Source organism: Panthera uncia, chromosome E3 (genome assembly GCF_023721935.1).
Source record: "Panthera uncia isolate 11264 chromosome E3, Puncia_PCG_1.0, whole genome shotgun sequence".
Taxonomy (NCBI): Eukaryota; Metazoa; Chordata; class Mammalia; order Carnivora; family Felidae; genus Panthera; species Panthera uncia.
Window position 1 is genome coordinate 11803687 of NC_064815.1, and position 18732 is coordinate 11822418.

Genomic DNA, 18732 nt, shown 5'->3' on the forward strand with positions numbered 1-18732 from the left:
CCCCCGTACAGGTTTTTATGTGGACAGGTATTTTCATTTCTCTTGGGCATATCCCTAGGAGCCGAATTGCTGGGTCCGCTGGATACTCTGTGTTTAATGTTTAGAGTAATGGACAGACTGCTTTGTACCAGTTTACATTTCCAACAATAAGTATGGTTTTAAGTATTTTGTCTCCTGCCGCCTCTGAGAAGGTAAGGCACAGCGAGGCTAGTAACTTGCAAAGGGCCCAGGGCAGGGCGGCGATGGTGGTGCCCCAAGTGTGAGCTGGGAAGGGGCCCAGCGTCCTTCCTCACCACCCCTGCAGGGTCTGCCTTTGCAGGCCATGTGGCTGGGGGCCTGTCCTTCAGACCTTCTGAACCGGTTTCCTTGATTGGCCGCAAAATGATGGGGGAACTGGCAGTGGTGACAGTGACCCCATATGTGTTCGCAGTGTGCCAGGCCCTGGGCTAGTGGCCACCCCTGTCAGCCTCCTTCCCTGCCCCAAGCAGCCCTGTGAGGTGAGGACACCTGTGAAGTGAGGAGCCGGCCCAAGTGCACAGGCGGCCAGAGGCAGACTTGGGAGCGGAACCGGGGCCTGATTCTCTCGAACCTGTGCCGTCCACCACCACCTGTCCCAGCCCGAGATCAGGAGGGTACAGGGCCGCCCTGAACCTCGGCCGACTAGGGGCCTCCCAGGCTGTTGTGGGCCAGCCTGTCCCAGGCGGGGCCTTTTTCAAGGGCTCAGTCCAGGCCAGCTGGGCTGCAAGCTATTCGTCCTACTGCGGCCCTAAGTTCCTGCCCAGGAATCAGGGAGGAGTCAGTGTGTTGTTTGAGCTTTTAGGAAATAACCATTTCCTTGGGCCAGAACACAGCAGATCTGCAGCGGCCCCCACGCAGAGGGCTCACTTTACACGCTGCCCCGCCCCCAGCAGGCCCCTTCCAGAGGTGGCCTGGTTCAGGCATAAGGGCGCTTCAAACCGTGACTCATCTGCCCATCCTGTAGCGTCCGTTCGGTGCAGGAGAAAGGAAAGGAAAGGTGCCCCTGTGAGGATGGGCGTGGGAAGGTGACCCCGGTGTGTGCAGAGCAAAGAAGTGACTTGAGAACAGTATATTAAAGAGTGACATAAAATAACTTCACACATGGTGACACTGAGGCCCAGAAGGGGCTCTCTGAGCCAGTCATCAGCAGCTTTTTATTACAGAAAAGTTCACAGGGTGCCGGGGAGAGAGAATGGGGTAGCGAATTCCCTCTTGAGCAGCCCACGGCATGTCGCTGGCCAGGTCTTCCTCTGTGCTTCCCGTGGTCTCCTTTGCCTTGTCCTTCTCCACCTGGATGGCCTGTAAATTGGCAGCTAGACCGCGGACCCTTACTCTTGCCTTCACGGCAGTATCCTATGGCTTTACCAGACAGAACCTGCAGGGCACTGTGCACCGGGGCCTGTTGGGGCTCCTGGTGCTTAGGCTTGTCCCTCGGAGGTCGGAGATCTACGAAAATGGCGCTTTGGGAGGAAGCTGGGTGGAGCCAGTGTGAAGGACCCAGTGGGGATCTCTGGTCTCTGCTTGGCATTGAATCTTTGTTGGAGTCTTCGAGCCCAGCGCTGGGCTGGGCTGGGCAGAGTGGACAGACAGCTCCCTTCCTCTCTCCAGTACCCTGTGCGTCCAGCCTCGATGACCTATGATGACATTCCACACCTCTCGGCCAAGATCAAGCCCAAGCAGCAAAAGGTGGGCTGCCCTCTGATGGAGGTGGAGGAGGGGAGGGGTGCTATGGGTGCGGGTTGATGGAAGAGCAGACAGGCCCTCTGGGGACTAGAAGCCCACAAAAGGGGCGATTGGAGGGTTCAGAGGAGAACCAGTCGCTTCCAGAGCTGAGAAAGCCACCAAGGAAGGAAAGTCTCCAGGAAGAAAGAGGGTGGGCAGCTCCAGAGAGGCCAGGGAGTAAGAAGTCTTGAGAGGAGTTAGGGACTGGGAATGGGGGGGGGGGGGGGGGGCTCATGTTCACAGGATAAGGCAGGGGCCAGCATGCAGCAGCCCTGATAAGGGGGATCATCCAGTGCCTTGAAGGGCTGGGGTGCTAGGGGCCAGGAGAACTGTAGGTGTGCCCTACCCTGTCTGGCGGGTGGCTGCAGCCCCCCACCCCCAGATTCTTTAAGAGAAATTGGAAATGAGAATTTCTATGAGAAAAATCTGTTGGTTTTTTACTGTTGGCACCCAGTTTAGATTTTGGAGGGTAGAATGGGGAGGACAGACAAAACTACATGACTCCCACCCCCCAGAAAGCACTCTGGCCTTTCTGTCAGAATTTGGGTTTATGGCCTTCAGTGGAGACTGAAGCCTGGGGGCTTGCTTCTGGGCAGGGCTGGGACTGGCAGGGACTGGGGTCAGGAGGTGGCTGTGGGCAGGTTAGGGATGTTCTTGTGTTCCTCATATCTGGTGGGGGTGCTTGGTGCCTACAGGTAGAGCTTGAGATGGCCATCGACACCCTGAACCCCAACTATTGCCGCAGCAAAGGGGAGCAGATCGCACTCAACGTGGATGGCGCCTGTGCAGACGAGAGCAGCACATACTCCTCGTGAGTTCCCTGGGCCCGGTCTCCAGGCTTTGGTGTGCTCCAGTACGAGCCTTTTGAAGGCCTGTGGATCGCCTGAGCCCTTGTGCCCCTGTCCTGGGCTCCCTACCAGCGTCCCAGCTTCACATGCTTGGGCCTGGACCAACCCTGCCCTGCAGCAAATGTCTTCTCTGTGGAGAGGCCCCGTGATGGGAGTGGGGCTTGTACCCACCCCTGTCCTTCGGCCACAAACCTCATCCCCAGCTTCCCTGCTGAGGCTCCCATATGCTGAGTTGGGGCCTCGGTCCCTGTTCCTTGGTGTTGGCTTTCAGAAAGCGTCTGGGGTAGAGGGGCTTTGTCTGCCGTGCCCTGGGTCTAGAGCTTCCTTCTGCTCCCTTCTGTTCTCCTTCTGCTCCCAGGAAGCTGATGGACAAGCAGACGTTCTGCTCCTCCCAGAGTACCAGTAACACGGCCCGTTACGCCGCTGCACTCTACAGGCAAGGTACCCGCACTGGGCATCCGGGCCGCCGTGGCTCCTTGAGGTCTCTGGAGTGGGAGAGAAGCAGGATGGGGGCCAGGACGGGAAGGCTGTCCTTAGCCTGGTACCCAGCTTGTTGCTCCCCGAAAGCTGGACACCCGCAGGGGCCAGGCAAGTTGTAGAAATGACAGATCGTGGGAGCTGGAGTTGGCCACCACTGAGGACTTCTGCCTCCTGATGCTGCCTGACCTGATAGGGGTGGGGCATCCAAGGTCATTGTCCTCCTGGGACACAGGCATACGCACAGCATAACTTTTGAGATAGGTGGTAGCATTTGGTTTTAAATATAAGGTACTTGTGCACGAGCAGTGTTACTCCTAGACCGCATCTATCCAAGAGAAATGCAATGTCTGTCCGCAGAAAACTTGTACGTGGATGTTCATAGCAACATCATTCATAATAGTGAAAAGGCAGAAACAATCCGGAAGTCCGTCAGCTGATGCCAGGAGAACGGTGTCCTGCAGCTGTGTGAGAGATGGCACATTGGTGCTTCGGAGCCTCAGCGTGCCCGAGCCTTGAAAACATGATGCTCAGTGAGAAAAGCCAGTCACAAAGGGCCACATATATGAGTCCCTTCACGTGAAGTGTCCATAAGAGGCAAGTCAGTAGAGACAAAGCAGAGAGCGGTTGCCCGTAGAATGCGTTGTGGCTGAGGATGGGTTCAGGTTTTCCTTCTGGGAGATGAAGATGTTCTTAGATTGATTGTGGTGCTGGTTGTACAACTCCAGGAATGTATGAAATACATTGAATTGTATGCGTTAAGTGGGTGGGTTTTGTATGCCATTGTTATGGTCTAATAAAGCCTTTAAAAAGTACAAGGTGTAGTGTAAGTGTTTAGAGTTCATAAAGCAATAAAACTAATTTGGACACTTAGGAAACAAACTAGAATAGACTCAAAAGTTGTATCAACTTTTCTTTTTTGAACCTGTGTCTCAAGGACATAGTTTTTTTTTTTTTTTTAATATTTATTTTATGGAGAGAGTGGGCATGTGTGTGAGCCGGAGAGGGTCAGACAGAGACAGTCTTGTTTGCTTGTTTGTTTGTTAGTTAAAGTTTATTTATTTTGAAAGAGAGGAAGTATGAGTGGGGGAGGGGCAGAGAGAGAGGAGAGAGTGAGGATCCCAAGCAGGCTCTGCACCACCGGTGTGAGGCTCATACTTGTGAGCCATGAGGTCACGACCTGATCTGAAGTCAGATGCTTAACCAACTGAGCCACCCAGGCGCCCTGAAAGAGAGAAATTTTTTTTTTTTGGTGTTTTTATTTAATTTATTTTTTTAATTTACATCCAAGTTAACATATATGCAACAATGATTTCAGGAGTAGATTCCTTAATGCCCCTTCCCCATTTAGCCCATTCCCCCTCCCACACCCCTCCCGTAACCCTCTGTTTGTTCTCCGTATTTAAATCTCTTCTGTTTTGTCCCCCTCCCTGTTTTTATGTTATTTTTGCTGCCCTTCCCTCATGTTCATCTGTTTTGTATCTTAAAGTCCTCATGAGCGAAGTCATGTATTTTTTTTTTCTGACCAATTTTGCTTAGCATAATGCCCTCTAGTTCCATCCACGTAGTTGCAAATGGCAAGATTTCATTCTTTTTGATTGCCGAGTAATACTCTGTTGTATATATATATACCACATCTTCTTTATCCATTCATCCATGGATGGACATTTGGGCTCTCTCCATACTTTGGCTATTGTTGATAGTGCTGCTATAAACATGGGGGTGCATGTGTCCCTTCGAAACAGCACACCTGTATCCCTTGGATAAATGCCTTAGTAGTGCAATTGCGGGGTCGTAGGGTAGTTCTATTTTTAGTTTTTTGAGGAACCTCCATACTGTTTTCCAGAGTGGCTGCACCCGCTTGTGTTCCCACCAACAGTGCAAAAGAGATCCTCTTTCTTCACATCCTCGCCAACATCCGTTGTTGCCTGAGTTGTTAGCCATTCTGACAGGTGTGAGGTGGTATCTCATTGTGGTTTTGATTTGTATCTCCCTGATAATGAATGAGTGATATTGAGCATTTTTTCATGTGTCAGTTGGCCATCTGGATGTCTTCTTTGGAGAAGTGTCTATTCATGTCTTTTGCCCATTTCGTCACTGGATATTTGTTTTTTGGGTGTTGAGTTTGATAAGTTCTTTATAGATTTTGGATACTAACCCTTTATCTGATAGGTCGTTTGCAAGTATCTTCTCCCATTCCATTGGTTGCCTTTTAGTTTTGCTGATTGTTTCCTTCGCTGTGCAGAGCTTTTTACATTTTATTTATTTTTGAGGGAGACAGAGAGAGACAGAGCACAAGCGGGGGAGAGGCAGAGAGAGAGGGAGACCCAGAATCCAAAGCAGGCTCCAGGCTCTGAGCTGTCAGCACAGAGCCTGATGTGAGGCCTGAACTCGCAAACCGTGAGATCATGACCTGAGCCGCAGTCAGACGCCTAACTGACTGAGCCACCCAGGTGCCCCAGCTGTGCAGAAGCTTTTTGTTTTGATGAGGTCCCAATAGTTCATTTTGGCTTTTGTTTCCCTTGCCTCTGGAGACATGTTGAGTAAGAAGTTGTTGCGGCCAAGATCAGAGACGTTTTTGCCTGCTTTCTCCTCGAGGATTTTGATGGTTTCCTGTCTTACATTGAGGTCTTTCATCCGTTTTGAGTTTATTTTTGTGTCTGGTGTAAGAAAGTGGTCCAGGTTCATTCTTCTGCATGTCGCTGTCCAGTTTTCCCAGCACCACTTGCTGAAGAGACTGTCTTTATTCCATTGTGTATTCTATCCTGCTTTGTCAAAGATTAGTTGGCCATACATTTGTTGGCCCATTTCTGGGTTCTCTATTCTGTTCCATTGATCTGAGTGTCTGTTCTCGTGCCAGTGAGAGAGAAAATCTTATTCAGGCTCCATGCTCAGCCCAGAGCCCGATGCAAGGCTTGATGTTACAACTGTGAGATCGTGACCTGAGCCGAAAGTTGGACACTTAACCAACTCAACTGAGCCACCCAAGCACCCCTTAAGGACATAGTTCTTTTTTAAATTTTTTAAATGTTTATTTATTTATTTATATTGTCTTAATGTTTATTTTTAAGAGGGAGAGAGCATGAGCAAGGGAGGGGCAGAGAGAGAGAGAGGGAAATACACAATCCAAAGCAGGCTCTAGGCTCCAGGCTGTCAGCACAGAGCCCCATGTGGGGCTCGAACCCACAAACCGTGAGACCTGAGCCGAAGGCGGACGCCCAACTGACTGAGCCACTCAGGCGCCCCTGCACGTTTGTTTATTTTTGAGAGAGAGAGAGAGACAGACAGACAGACAGACAGACAGACAGCATGAGCAGGGGAGGACAGAGAGAGAGGGAGACACAGAATCTGAAGCAGGCTCCAGGCTCTGAGCTGTCAGTACAGAACCCCACACAGGACTTGAACTCATGAATCATGAGATCATGACCTGAGCCCAAGTTGGATGTTCAACCAAATGAGCCACTCAGGAGCCCCCAAGGAGATAGTTCTTCAAAGCCCACCCTTGCAGCTGGGACCATTCATTTCTTTCTTTTAATTAATTCTTATTATGGCAAAATATACATAACCTAAAATTTACCATTTTAATCATTTTTTAATGTTTATTAAAATGTTTATTTTTTTGTTTTTAATGTTATTTTTGAGAGAGAGCGCATGCTGGGGAGAGGCAAAGAGGGAGAGAGGATTCGAAGAAGGCTCTGTGCTGACAGCAGACAGCCTGATGCTGGGCTCGAACTCACAAATCGCGAGATCATGACCTGAGCCAAAGTTGGGTGCTCAGCCGACTCAGCCACCCAGGTGCCCCTACCATTTTAACCATTTTAACCATTTTGAGGTGTACAGTCCAGTGACGTTAAGGGCATTCGTGTTGGCATACGACCATCACCACCATCCATCTCTAGAACCTTTGCCATCTTCCCAACGTGATTGTGTTTTTCTGTAGCTAAACTTACCTGTCCTTTTTCCTCCTGTGTCTCTTGTGGTGTTTCTTAGGATGCTTTCTGCCATCTTAAGAGGTTCTCCTAAAAATGTTTTTCTAGTATTTATAGTATTTTATACTAAAATTTTTAACATCTGAAAATTATTCTATGTAGGGTGGTAGGATGGTTCTTTTTTTATTTTTTTCATTTCAGTACAATTAATGTCCAGTGTCCTATTAGAGCCAGGTGTACAACAGAATGATTCAGCAATTTTATACATGACTTAGCTGCTCATCACGATGAGTGTACGCTTAATCCCTTCCCTAGTTCACCCATCCCCCCCACCTCCCCTTTGGTAACCACCAGTGTTCTCTGTAGTTCAGTCTCTGCTTTTTTTTTTTTTTTTTTTCTATTTTTTACCATTCTTATTTATTTTTGAGAGAGACAGAGACCGAGCATGAGCAGGATAGGGGCACAGAGAGAGGGAGACACAGAATCCGAAGCAGGCTCCAGGCTCCGAGCTGTCAGCACAGAGCCCAACATGGGGCTCAAACCCGCGAACCGCAAGATCATGACCTGAGCCAAAGTTGGGTGCTCAGCCGACTGAGCCACCCAGGTGCCCCGTCTTTTTTTTTTCCCCCTCTGGTTTGTTTCTTCTTTATTCTTGTTCATTTGCTTTGTTTCTTAAATTCCACATATGAGTGAAATCATACGGTATTTGTAGGATCGTTTGTTTCTTTACTCCTGACCGCGAGCACTCCGCTCCCTCTGGGGCCCAGAGAGCTTTCACAGAGCCACTTACCAGAGCCTTAGCATCTGATGTCTTCTCTTTCAAGCCCACATTGACTTGATAGAAGTGGATTATCTTTGCACTGCCTCCTGGTGCACTGGTCTAATTCACAAGTGATCTTTGTCCGAGACTGTGTAGACACTCCTCCAGCTGGCCGCACCAGGGGCCGTTCCTCCAACCACATTTGCACTAGCTGACTTCTGTGCGGATCGGGTGGGATTTTGATGAGCAGAGTTGGAGGATGAGCGGAGGCAGTCTGAGTGCGTGAGGAGCAGGGGGTGGGCATTGAAGGTGCCCGGCGAAGACCTGGCGGGAAAGAGCAGGCTGTGTTTGGTGTGGGGCAGTTGCCCGGTGTGGCCAGAGCAAGCAGCCAGGGGGAAGGGAGTGGGGACGGGCTGGGAAGGTGTGGGATGCTTGTGGGGAGAGGGCCGTGTGCAGGCAGGCTTAAAGAAGTGACTTCGAGCAGAAGAGTCTGGATTCACGTCCTGGTGCGGTTGTGTGTTTACTGCATCTGGCAGGGCCGGGGGTGCTGGGAGTGGCCGCTGGCCTGGTGGTCCCAAAGCTCTGGGACTAGGGGCCAGAGCAGAGGTGGGAGGTGGTTTGGCAGTGGGTCAAGGTCTTTGCAGGGGTCCAGGGCCCTTCGGGACTACTGTGAGCCAAGCCGGTGGGCTGACCCCGGTTCCTAGAGTCACGTCCATGCCCCCCTTCTGCCAGGTGAGCTTCACCTGACTCCTTTACACGGCATCCTGCAGCTGCGGCCCAGCTTCTCCTACCTGGATAAGGCAGACGCCAAGCACCGAGAGAGGGAGGCGGCCAATGAGGGTGAGCTCTGGCCCCCCAGCCCTGCCGTTAGTGTGGAAAAAACTAGCCCAGGGGTTTGGCTTCTAGGACGCTGAGCAGCACGGCTGCCTCTACCCCCTGGATGCCCTAGCACTCCCCTCCGCGACTGTAACAGCCAAAAACATCTTCCCGTGTTTCCACTTGTCCCTGGGGCGGGGGCAAAATTGTCCCCGGTGAGAACCACTGACTTGTGCAGCTGCCTCCGTCTAGAAGGAGAACTGACACCCCTGCCTGAGGCCTTCCGTGTCGGTGGGGCTGAGAGCAGGGAGTAGGGGCGCCACCGGAGGCTGCAAGCAGGGGCCCGCTCTCTTGGCTTTCTCTCACAGCAGGAGACTCCTCGCAGGACGAGGCAGAAGAAGATGTGAAGCAGATCACGGTGAGTAGCTCTAGCCCCGAGAAGAGGGAGGGTGCGGCCTGCAGAGGCGGCAGGCTGGCCTCGGAGCTCAGCTGCCCGGAGGCTGCGGGGGCCGGGAGGGTCTCTGCGGAACGTGGGCTCCAGGGGGGAGACAGATACCGAAACCGTGTTTCCTTCAGAGCCTTTTCGCTGGTGACTTGGGGGGGGATAAGCTGGTCTCTGCCCGGCCTGACTTATCCCAGCAGTAAACAGGATAGCAGCCCTGGGGTTCTGTAGAGTTGGGGACCCAGGGCCCAGAAGGTTCAGTGAGCCCTCAGCCTGTGCCGTGAAGCCCAGGTCCTAGTAGAGCGAAAACGCTGCGTTAATTAACCGTGTAATTCTGTCTTTTCAGGGGTGTGCAGATGCAACATTTCTCTCAATTCTTATTCATATATCAAACATTATTGGAAGAATATTGACCTTCCATTTATGGCTTCTGAAGCTTCCTCTGTGTAAGCGTAGTTAGGTTAAAATGAGCATTTAGAGAAGAGTCCTGCACAAATACTGATGTGGATGACACACAAATGTGGCTAAAGTTGTAAGCATTTGCACATCTTTGAAGGACAGGCAGATACTGATGTAACCGGGGGCGGGGAGGGGGGTGGCGCTCACCTGTTCTCAGTAGCTTGGTGAGTGATCTTAGAACCCTCCTTCCCTTCTCTACTCACTGGCCCTTGTTTGTTTTTTGTTTTTTTTAATTTTTTTTTTCTTTTTAACGTTTATTTATTTTTGAGACAGAGAGAGACAGAGCATGAACAGGGGAGGGTCAGAGAGAGAGACACAGAATCTGAAACAGGCTCCAGGCTCTGAGCCATCAGCACAGAGCCTGACGAGGGGCTTGAACTCACGAACCGCGAGATCATGACCTGAGCTGAAGTCGGACACTTAACCGACTGAGCCACCCAGGCGCCCCTCACTGGCCCTTGTTTAACAAGACACTTGTAAGCCCATGTGCCTTAAAGGACCCATACAGAATCCCAGGATCCTGGGGTGCCTGGCTGGCAGTGGCGCGTGCAACTCTTGATCTCAGGGTCAGGAGTTCAAGCCCCAGTTGGCTATGGAGCTTACTTTAAAAAAAAAAAAAAGAATCCCAGGATTCGATAATCCAGCCAATGCCTCTGTGTAGGTGCCCTTCACAGGAGGGGTGAGTCAGGGCTTCGTTCTGTCTGTACTCTAAGCAACGGAAACCCAGATCTACCTAGCATGAGCCCCAAATGGAATGTATTAGTCCCTGTTACTGAAAAGTTGAGGGGTAGCTTCAGGTGTGGCTGGATTCAGGTGCTCAGACTCTGTCATCAAGACCTGGTTTCTCCATCTCCACCTCCAGGTTCTGCCTGCCTCTTTTGGCCTCTTTCTCAGGCAGGGTGTCTGTCCCCAGTGGTACAGAGTTGTCCCAGCTCCAGGCTCACATCCTCCCAGCTTCCAAGACCCCAGGGGAAAAGAAACTTCTTTGTCATTACTTCTAACTAAAGTCCCAGACTGGACTCGTTGGCTTGGCCAACCCTGAACCAGCCCCTGTGGCTAAGAGGATTTGGTGCTCGGATTGTTCAGGTCTGAGTCACGTGCCCACTCCTGTGGCTGGGAACGTGTGTGGGGGTGGGGGCGGGGGAGGGATATTTGCTCTCCCAAACCGAGGGGGAACTGGGCGTTTCCTAAAGGAAAACGGGGGTCCTGTTGCCAGCGGGAGTGGAAATAGAGTGGGTGCCGACAGGCGGAAGCAAAAGAAAGCTGCTCTGTGGCCTGTGTTGGCGAGTCACAGAGAGGGACGTGGTTGGAGCTGTATTTAAGAGACCTGTGTCAGGAAATGGGGAGGCTCGGGGGTGGGAGGTGCCCCAGGTGTGGGGTTCTCCAGCCTCCTGGTGGGCGCGGAATGCAGCCGAGTTGTGTCCTGGGCCTGAGGCCACCACGCCCCTCCCAGGTGCGGTTCTCCCGTCCTGAGTCAGAGCAGGCCCGCCAGCGCCGTGTGCAGTCGTACGAGTTCCTGCAGAAGAAGCATGCCGAGGAGCCCTGGGTCCACCTGCACTACTACGGCCTGAGGGTGAGCTGGGGGCCCCAGGGCGGTCCTGGGAGCAAAGCCTGGTGCCCAGTGTGGCCTCATTGTCTCACAGTTCACTGGTTTCACATTGAGTGGTAGCCCAGGGAGGGAGGATGAAGTCCTATGGGCAGTTTGTCCCTTGATCCAGCCGGTCCACTGAGTGTCCCCAGGGGAGCAGGAGACCGAGAAGTGAGTCTGCTGTTTCTTAGGTCAGGGGTTTCGGACCCCCAGCCTGCCAAAGTGTGAGCATCTTACACGCCCTGGGGTGGGGCTGGTGTTTAGTTATGTATTTTTATGCATCACGGGTCCTGAACGGAGGCGCATGATAGAGAACTGGCCATCTCTTCCCTGGGCCAAGTTCACCATGTGTTTGCCAAGGGTGCTTTTGACTATACTTGCTTTTTATCTGGTGTGTTGACCTTGAGCCCAATCCTTGAAACTGTTGAGTAAGGGAAACAATTGAATCAAAGCCAAAGACACCAGAGGCTAGGGCTCCCTAACATTTTTCTGGGGAAGGAACAACTCATGATTTCTCTGGAATCTTCTGAAAGATTCGTGTTGACAGAGTCTTAGAGTCAGACTTCAGAAGCTCTGCTATTTCCTAGTGTGTGACTCTAGGCAAATTACCTAATGAGATAAGTTGAGATATATATGCAGCCATTGGACTAGACCCTGGCACATAGTAGGTGCTCACTGACTGTTAGCTGTTATTCTTATCATTGCTTTTAGTGGTCCTGTGTCACAGACAGGGCCCCTAGGCATGGGTGCTGGGGCTGTTCAGTCACAAAGCTGGAAATGGTTGGTTGAGGCCACATCACAGAGGCCTTGAATGCCATGCTCAGGTGGTTGGTTGGCTTTGGGGCCAGACAGTAGGTGGCTGGAGTAGAAGGTGATAGAGGGGTGAAAACTGGAGGGCAGAAGGGCTGGGTGGGGGGTGGCAGAGGGTCCTCCCACCCTGCCCCTCCACCAACAGGACAGCCGCTCTGAGCACGAGCGCCAGTACCTCCTGTGCCAGGGTTCCAGCGGGGTTGAGAACACAGAGCTTGTCAAGTCACCCAGGTGAGGTCCTCCGGTCCATGGTGTTAATCCCTATGGTCTACTGAACCTGTCACTGGCACTAGGAGGGTCCCTCTGATGTGGGGCCTTCCTAGGGACTGTGGTCCGTTCTGTAGCGTGGAGGAGGGACATGGGGAGGGGTCCTTCGTCCTCTGGAGAGGGCCAGGAGAGTGGGTGTGGGAAGAGATGGTTCTCCTTTCTGTACAAGTTTGGGGCGGGTGGGATGCTAGGGAGTATGGGGATGGATTTCTGTCTGCTTTCCCACCCCCCAGCCCTTCCCTGGGGATGCTTCAGCTTAGGTGCAGAATGGGTTCACAGGCAGGTGTGGGGCAGGGACAGGGCCCGGGAGCCCCTGACCCTGCCCTCTTCCCTGCAGTGAGTACCTCATGATGCTGATGCCACCCAGCCCAGAGGAGGAGAAGTGAGTAGATTCGGGCCACATGCCATCCTCCCCACCCCAGACCTCCCCCACATCCCGTCCTGTAACACATCACCTCTGTTTTCATCAGAGATAAACCTGTGGCCCCCAGCAACGTCCTGTCCATGGCCCAGCTGCGTACCCTGCCCCTGGCCGATCAGATCAAGATCCTGATGAAGAATGGTGGGTGGACACCCTTCCCCCTGGGGGGACCCCAGCCCTGCCACCTCCTGGGGAAACAATCTGGGAGAGACTAAGGACTTAGGGGCGAGGCCAGAGGCCCCCACCACCCAGAGTGTGCCCAGCTTTACAGCTCCAGCCTTGTCTGGAAGGAAGGTACTGCAGCAGGCTCCCGCAGCCAGGCTCTGGATCCTGTTCCGCCCTGGCCACTCCCCTGCTGTGTGAGCCTGGGCAGGTCACTGACCTTCCTGAGCCTAAGTTTACCTGTAAAAAGGAACTAAGCTCCTAGGGGGCTGAGATGAGGATTCAGAGACCAGGTTTCTATGCGGCTTATACAGAGCCTTGCACGTGAACATGAGTTCCGTTCATTTGCTTGCACTGTTTTGAGGCGTCCTCACCAGGCTCCACACAGTAGGGACTGGTCTCCTTTTTCAGAGGACTTGGAGGGCCAGAACCCTTAGGGCAGATGTGAGCCCTGAACCTCAAGAGCCGAGTCCCAGGACCTGGGCTCCTCTTCTGAGATACCAATTCAGGGGTCTCCAGGGGCCTGAGCGGAGGGGAGCTCCCAGCTATGCCTGGGGCTGCCAGGGTGCCAGGCCGATGGCTTTCCTGCAAAGGACATGGGGTCATCCCCAGGTTCTTGTCTTTCTGGGCCTCAGTAGTAATAGTCTTCCCCCCTCCCCCTTTTTAAAAAAATTTTTTTAATGTTTTATTTATTTTTGAGAGAGAGAAACAGAGTACGAGTATGGGAGGGGCAGAGAGAGAGGGAGTCACAGAATCCGAAGCAGGCTCCAGGCTCTGAGCTGTCAGCACAGAGCCCGATGCGGGACTCGAACTCATGAACCACAAGATCATGACCTGAGCTGAAATGGGAAGCCTAACTGACTGAGCCACCCAGGTGCCCCCCCCCCCCGCCTTTTTTTTGACTAGGCTCCATGCCCGACATGGGGCTTGAACTCATGACCCTGAGATCAAGAGTAGCGTGTTCTACCCACTGAACCAGCCAGGTGCCTCGTAATAGTTTTACCCTTAAGGAGCACCTTTTGGGGTCTTTCCTGCAGGATTCAGTGAGGTGCAGGGTGTCTGCACATAGCAAGCAGCCAGTGAAGTTGGCTGTTGTTATTACCCACATCATCAGTGTTATTTACATGCCGGGGTGGTTAAGTGAACCTGAAGCTATGTAGACTTGGCAGGGGAGAGGGACGGGCCCGGGCACCCTTCCCTTGTCTGATGTTGTCTGTGTCCTCCTCAGTGAAGGTCATGCCTTTTGCCAACTTGATGAGCCTCCTGGGCCCCTCCATCGACTCTGTGGCTGTTCTGCGTGGCATCCAGAAGGTGGCGATGTTAGTCCAAGGAAACTGGGTGGTGAAGAGGTCAGTCCCTCTGACTCTGTGACGGGATCGTGTGATCCATTCAAATTCAATGTTTTGAGTTTAAGCCTACCTTAGTGCTTTCTGTTTGTCCTGCATTTTACATCCATTCTTACCTTCTACTGGATTCTTTTTTTTTTAATTTTGTTTCTCTCTGCTAATTTGGAAGTTCTCCTTTCTGGACCTTACAGATTTCAGTGTGCATTCATAACTGATGATGGTTTAATGGGTTGTTTGGTTTTTTTTTTTAAGTTTGTTTATTTTGAGAGAGCGCGTGCATGCGCGTGGAGAAGGGGCAGAGAGAGAGGGAGAGAGAGAATCCTAAACAGGCTCCACACTGTCAGCGTGGAGCCTGATGCAGGCCTCCAACTCATGAACCGTGAGGTCATGACCTGAACCGAAATCAAGTCAGACGCTCAACTGACTGAGCCACACAGGCACCCCGATCACAGTTTAATATTAATTGCTGTGTTTTACCCACATCCAGCACAATTCAAAGAGCTTGGAATATTTTATATGTATTTTCTTCCCAATTCCCGTGCCATTGTATTTATATATTTTGGTTGTATTTTTTTTAAGTTTATTTTTTCAAGTTTATTTGAGAGAGCGTGCGTGGAGGAGGGGCAGAGAGAGAGAGAGAGAGAGAGAGAGAGAGAGAGAATCCCAGGCAAGCTCCACACTGTTAGCACAGAGCCTGACATGGGGGCTCAAACCCACGAAATTGCAAGATCATGACCTGAGCCGAAACCAAGAGTTGGATGCTTAATTGACTGAGCCACCCAGGCGCCCCTTAATTGTATTTAAAACCCACAAGATATTATTGTATTTAGTCAATATTCTTTAGATCTGCTCACATATTTATTTACCTTTTTATTCTGCTCATCCTGCCTTTCTTCATCTGAGTTTCTATCTGGGATGATTTCCTTCTCCTAAAAAGTGATGTTTAATGAAGGTCTGCAGGTGATGGATTTCCTTGGTTTTGATACAGTTGGAAATAGAAAGGATATTTTTACTGAGTGTAGAATTTGCGGTTGATTGCTTTCCTTCCACACATGGACATAATTTCATTGTGTTTTCATTCCCATTGTTCCTGGTGACAAGTCCAGTCTTTACCCTAGCTTCTCTCTGGCTCATTTTAAGATTTTCCCTTGTTTTGGCTTTTTACAGTTCCTTAAGATGTGTCTGAGTCTGAGTTTCCTTTCACATATCCTGTGGGGTTCAGAGGTCCTGAATTTGTGGCTTGATGCCTGTCAGTAGTTTCTCTTCTGTGATTCCTCCACCAGACTGTCCGTTTCAAGGGGATAGGGACTCTCCCTCATGTCCTTGGTACTCGGTACAATGCCTGGCACATCTTAGACCCTTGCCAAGTGTGGCTCCCTGAATTATGTTAATGTTAAATAGTGTAATATAAAATTAATTCATACAGGCTCGTTTTTTAGGAAGTGTGGTATAAGGCGAGCAACCCATCAAAATGTGAATTGTTCCAATTTTTAAGTCCTTCATTGCAGCAGCTCCCATCATTTCAGTCGGCCAAGTGAATGGTAAAGGTATTCATGTTACTGCCACATGGTGGCGCCCTTGCCCCGGGAAACAGATGCCCGGTCTCTGTCCGTACATTGTGGCCACTGTCTTGTGCCGCACAAGTGTTTGGTTATAGAAGGCCTTCGGATGGCACGTCACTCTTTAAATGGGACAGCCAGGTGTATTACAGCATGAATGAATGAGAGGATGCTGACCCGGAGAGGCAGAGACTTGCCAAACGTCTGGCAGCAAGGCAGCCGCAGAGCTGGGGTTTGAGCTCTCTGCCCGGCACCGCCCGTGGCCCTGATGTTTCTGCCCTTTCAGCCTGAGGCGTGTCCCTGTGACTTGAAGGCAGGGCCCGCTGGGCCCTGTGTTCTGTCTGCCCCGGTGCCTCAGGTCCTGCTGCAAGCCCACGCTGCCACACCACGGCCTGTGGGCGATGCTCCTTCTTTGCCTTGTCCTTTTGTGTTCTTGCGAGGAAATGATGCAAAATTCATAAATCGTTCAGTAAATATGGCCGTGCCCTCTGCTCCGCTCTCTTCCTCACACTGTCTCTGTCCTCGGGAAATCTGTGGGGCGGAGGTGGGCTCCATTACAGTTGAGCACAGCGAGTGCAGAGATCCAGGGCATGGACCATGTTCTTCTGCTCATTCAGTACCCACTTAGTGGGTCCCTTCTGTCTGTGTGGCAGGGGTGAACAACACAAGCCAGGTCCCTGTTCCCTTAGTTATTCTGGGTAGAGAGGAGACACAGAGCTCGATCTCGATGGAGGGGTATTAGTTGGTTGCCAGGTGGAGGGAGGAGGGGAGGAGAGGGGCCTCCCAGCAGAGGCACCGCAGGCACAGGGCGGCCTGGGGAGGTGTGTGTGACACCCCACTGGGGTGTGATGGGGTCTGTGGCTGAACTTGATCAAGTTATGCTTGTGAGCCTCATGACCCTGCTCTTTCGCCCTGGTCCCTGAAGTTCTCTGAGCTTGACTGCTGGTCCCCTTCTCTTCTCTCCAAAGGCTTTAGCCCCACTGGTGCCTCAGGGCCCAGCCAGGTCCCAGCCCCTGACCCCTCTCACCCCTGCTCACACTGCCCACCCGCCTCTTCTGGCAGGTGGTAAAGGCCTCGTGTGCTGTTTCACAGCCAGTCTCTTGGCCTCATGCCTGCCGCATGTGGAGGACTCGCTGTCTCCCCGAGTCCTGGGCTGGCCTCTTTCTGAGCCCCTGACTGCGGTGGGCCTCGGGGCTGGGCCAGTGTGTGCACGGAAGGTCGAGAAGGGCAGTGAGGAAAAACTCTTAAGCGGGTGTGTGTAGCAGGGGTGCTTCTTTTCTACATATGTGTTCACAGAGCCAGGCTCCAAGGGTAAAAGAGAGGCCCTGGGAAGCCGTCTGAGCCCGTGTTGGAAAGAGTGCCTGGAGCTGGGGGTGGGCGCTATGGCAGGTAGAGGGGCTGAGGGATGGGACTGACCTGTGGCTCCTGCTCTCATTGGCAGCGACATCCTGTACCCCAAGGACTCCTCCAGCCCTCACAGCGGCGTGCCTGCCGAGGTGCTCTGCAGGGGCCGAGACTTTGTCGTAAGTGCTCAGGCCCTCTGGCCTCCGGTCGGTTGGGTAGGGATCACGGGGGTGGGGGGTCGGGGGCATGCAGGGCTTCCAGAACCTTGGCCCCGGTGGTGGGAAAAGGGCAGTTGTGGCTCTGGACCCTATTTCTTTCTCCTTCAACTCAGAATCCTGGAGTCTGGGGCTTCATAAGAAATCTGAGTTCCTCTGGCCTGGGGATTATAAACCAGAGGTCCATAGGTGGACTCTGGCTAAGAAACAGGTTTCATTTGGCCTGAGCAGGCTGCAGTCTTGTTTTTTTTTTTTTTATGTTGACTTAAATCGATTTTTACAATTCAGAATCACCGTACAAACCAGATTTCTAGCTTAAGAATAATTGGACAGTCTGGGACCACTGGGCCCAAATGCCTGAAGGGCACCAGCGTTGGGTGGGACTGACCATCCCGTTCTCCACGGTCCTGGGCGCATCTGCTTCTCTCATACGTGTTCATACCTGCACTATTGCTGTGGGTTTTTGCTGGCTCGTTCCTCTATTCCATTGCCCTGTCCCACCCCCTGCCCTTATCCAGAACTTAAATCCCTGCCACAGCCTCCCTGAGGGCTTGAACCCTGGCCGTTGGGATCAGCACTGCCTCCTTTGGCCTCAGTTTTGTGCTTTGAGTTCAGGGAAATCGGTCTCCTTAGCTTGTGCACGGGGACCGTGATGTGCTCTCGCACAGGCCTGCTCACGCGGGCAGCCCTTAGGCTGCTCTCTCTGGAGAGAGTGCCTGTGTTTTCCTTTCCCTGGTCGGATGTCCCAGCTCCTTTGGACAGTTAGTGTCTGGGTGCCTGTGCAGTTTAGTTTGGTCTCGGGGTCGAAGCCCAGGGGTGATCCACTCCCAGGCTTGTTCACAAAGCCCTCAGCCGCCCCTGCCTGTCAGCCTTTCTCTCCCGTGCAGATGCTGTCAGACTGCGCCTGGGAGAAGGTCTGGTCAAGTCTGAGTTCTTGTCGGCGACTGTCTTCCCTGCCCTCGGGGCCCCAGGACAACTGCATGGGTTTGGGGCACGGTCTTAGGAGCAATCTATCTTTGTTTGCCCCCGGAAACATGCTGCTTTTTCTCCCTCAGATGTGGAAGTTCACACAGAGCCGGTGGGTGGTACGGAAAGAGGTGGCAGCGGTGACTAAAGTAAGTGATGTTCCCCCTCAGAAGCCCAGGCCCTGCAGGGAACGGGGGCCGGGGCGGGCTTTCGGGCCTGTGGGCCTCACTTCTTCCCCTCCCCCAGCTCTGCACGGAGGATGTGAAGGACTTTCTGGAGCACATGGCCATAGTGAGGATCAACAAAGGCTGGGAGTTCATACTGCCTTACGACGGAGAGTTCATCAAGAAACATCCAGATGTGGTCCAGCGGCAGCACATGCTGTGGTCGGGTATCCAGGCCAAGTAAGGGCTTACTGAGCCGTCCACAGCCACTTCGTCCCCTAGGCCGGGTGTGGGCTGGTGAGAGCATACTGGGGCTGCATGCACCCCGTCCTGCACGCCAGTGGATGTGGCAGATTGATCCAGACCCGGCCACCACCCCCCCCCCCCCCCCCCCCCCCCCCCCCCCCCCCCCCCCCCCC

General features: G+C 52.6%; 1 protein-coding gene across 8 annotated transcripts in view; it reads left to right on the forward strand.

Annotated features, from left to right (window-relative positions):
• POLR3E (RNA polymerase III subunit E) overlaps positions 1-18732 on the forward strand; it is a 33695-nt gene that overhangs the window by 8318 nt on the left and 6645 nt on the right. For 7 of the 8 annotated variants that reach the window (XR_007459670.1, XR_007459671.1, XM_049639155.1 and 4 more), the window contains exons 4-16: positions 1627-1704; positions 2436-2551; positions 2947-3029; positions 8487-8594; positions 8939-8988; positions 10925-11044; positions 12015-12100; positions 12474-12518; positions 12607-12698; positions 13948-14068; positions 17066-17147; positions 18239-18298; positions 18396-18553. Coding sequence is in view for 6 of the 8 variants with exons in the window: in XM_049639155.1 (XP_049495112.1) it covers positions 1627-1704; positions 2436-2551; positions 2947-3029; positions 8487-8594; positions 8939-8988; positions 10925-11044; positions 12015-12100; positions 12474-12518; positions 12607-12698; positions 13948-14068; positions 17066-17147; positions 18239-18298; positions 18396-18553 (1199 nt within the window). In the remaining 2 variants the exon portion in view is untranslated. The remainder of the gene's footprint in view (positions 1-1626; positions 1705-2435; positions 2552-2946; positions 3030-8486; positions 8595-8938; positions 8989-10924; positions 11045-12014; positions 12101-12473; positions 12519-12606; positions 12699-13947; positions 14069-17065; positions 17148-18238; positions 18299-18395; positions 18554-18732) is intronic. The other variant, XM_049639154.1, reaches the window with a different exon arrangement.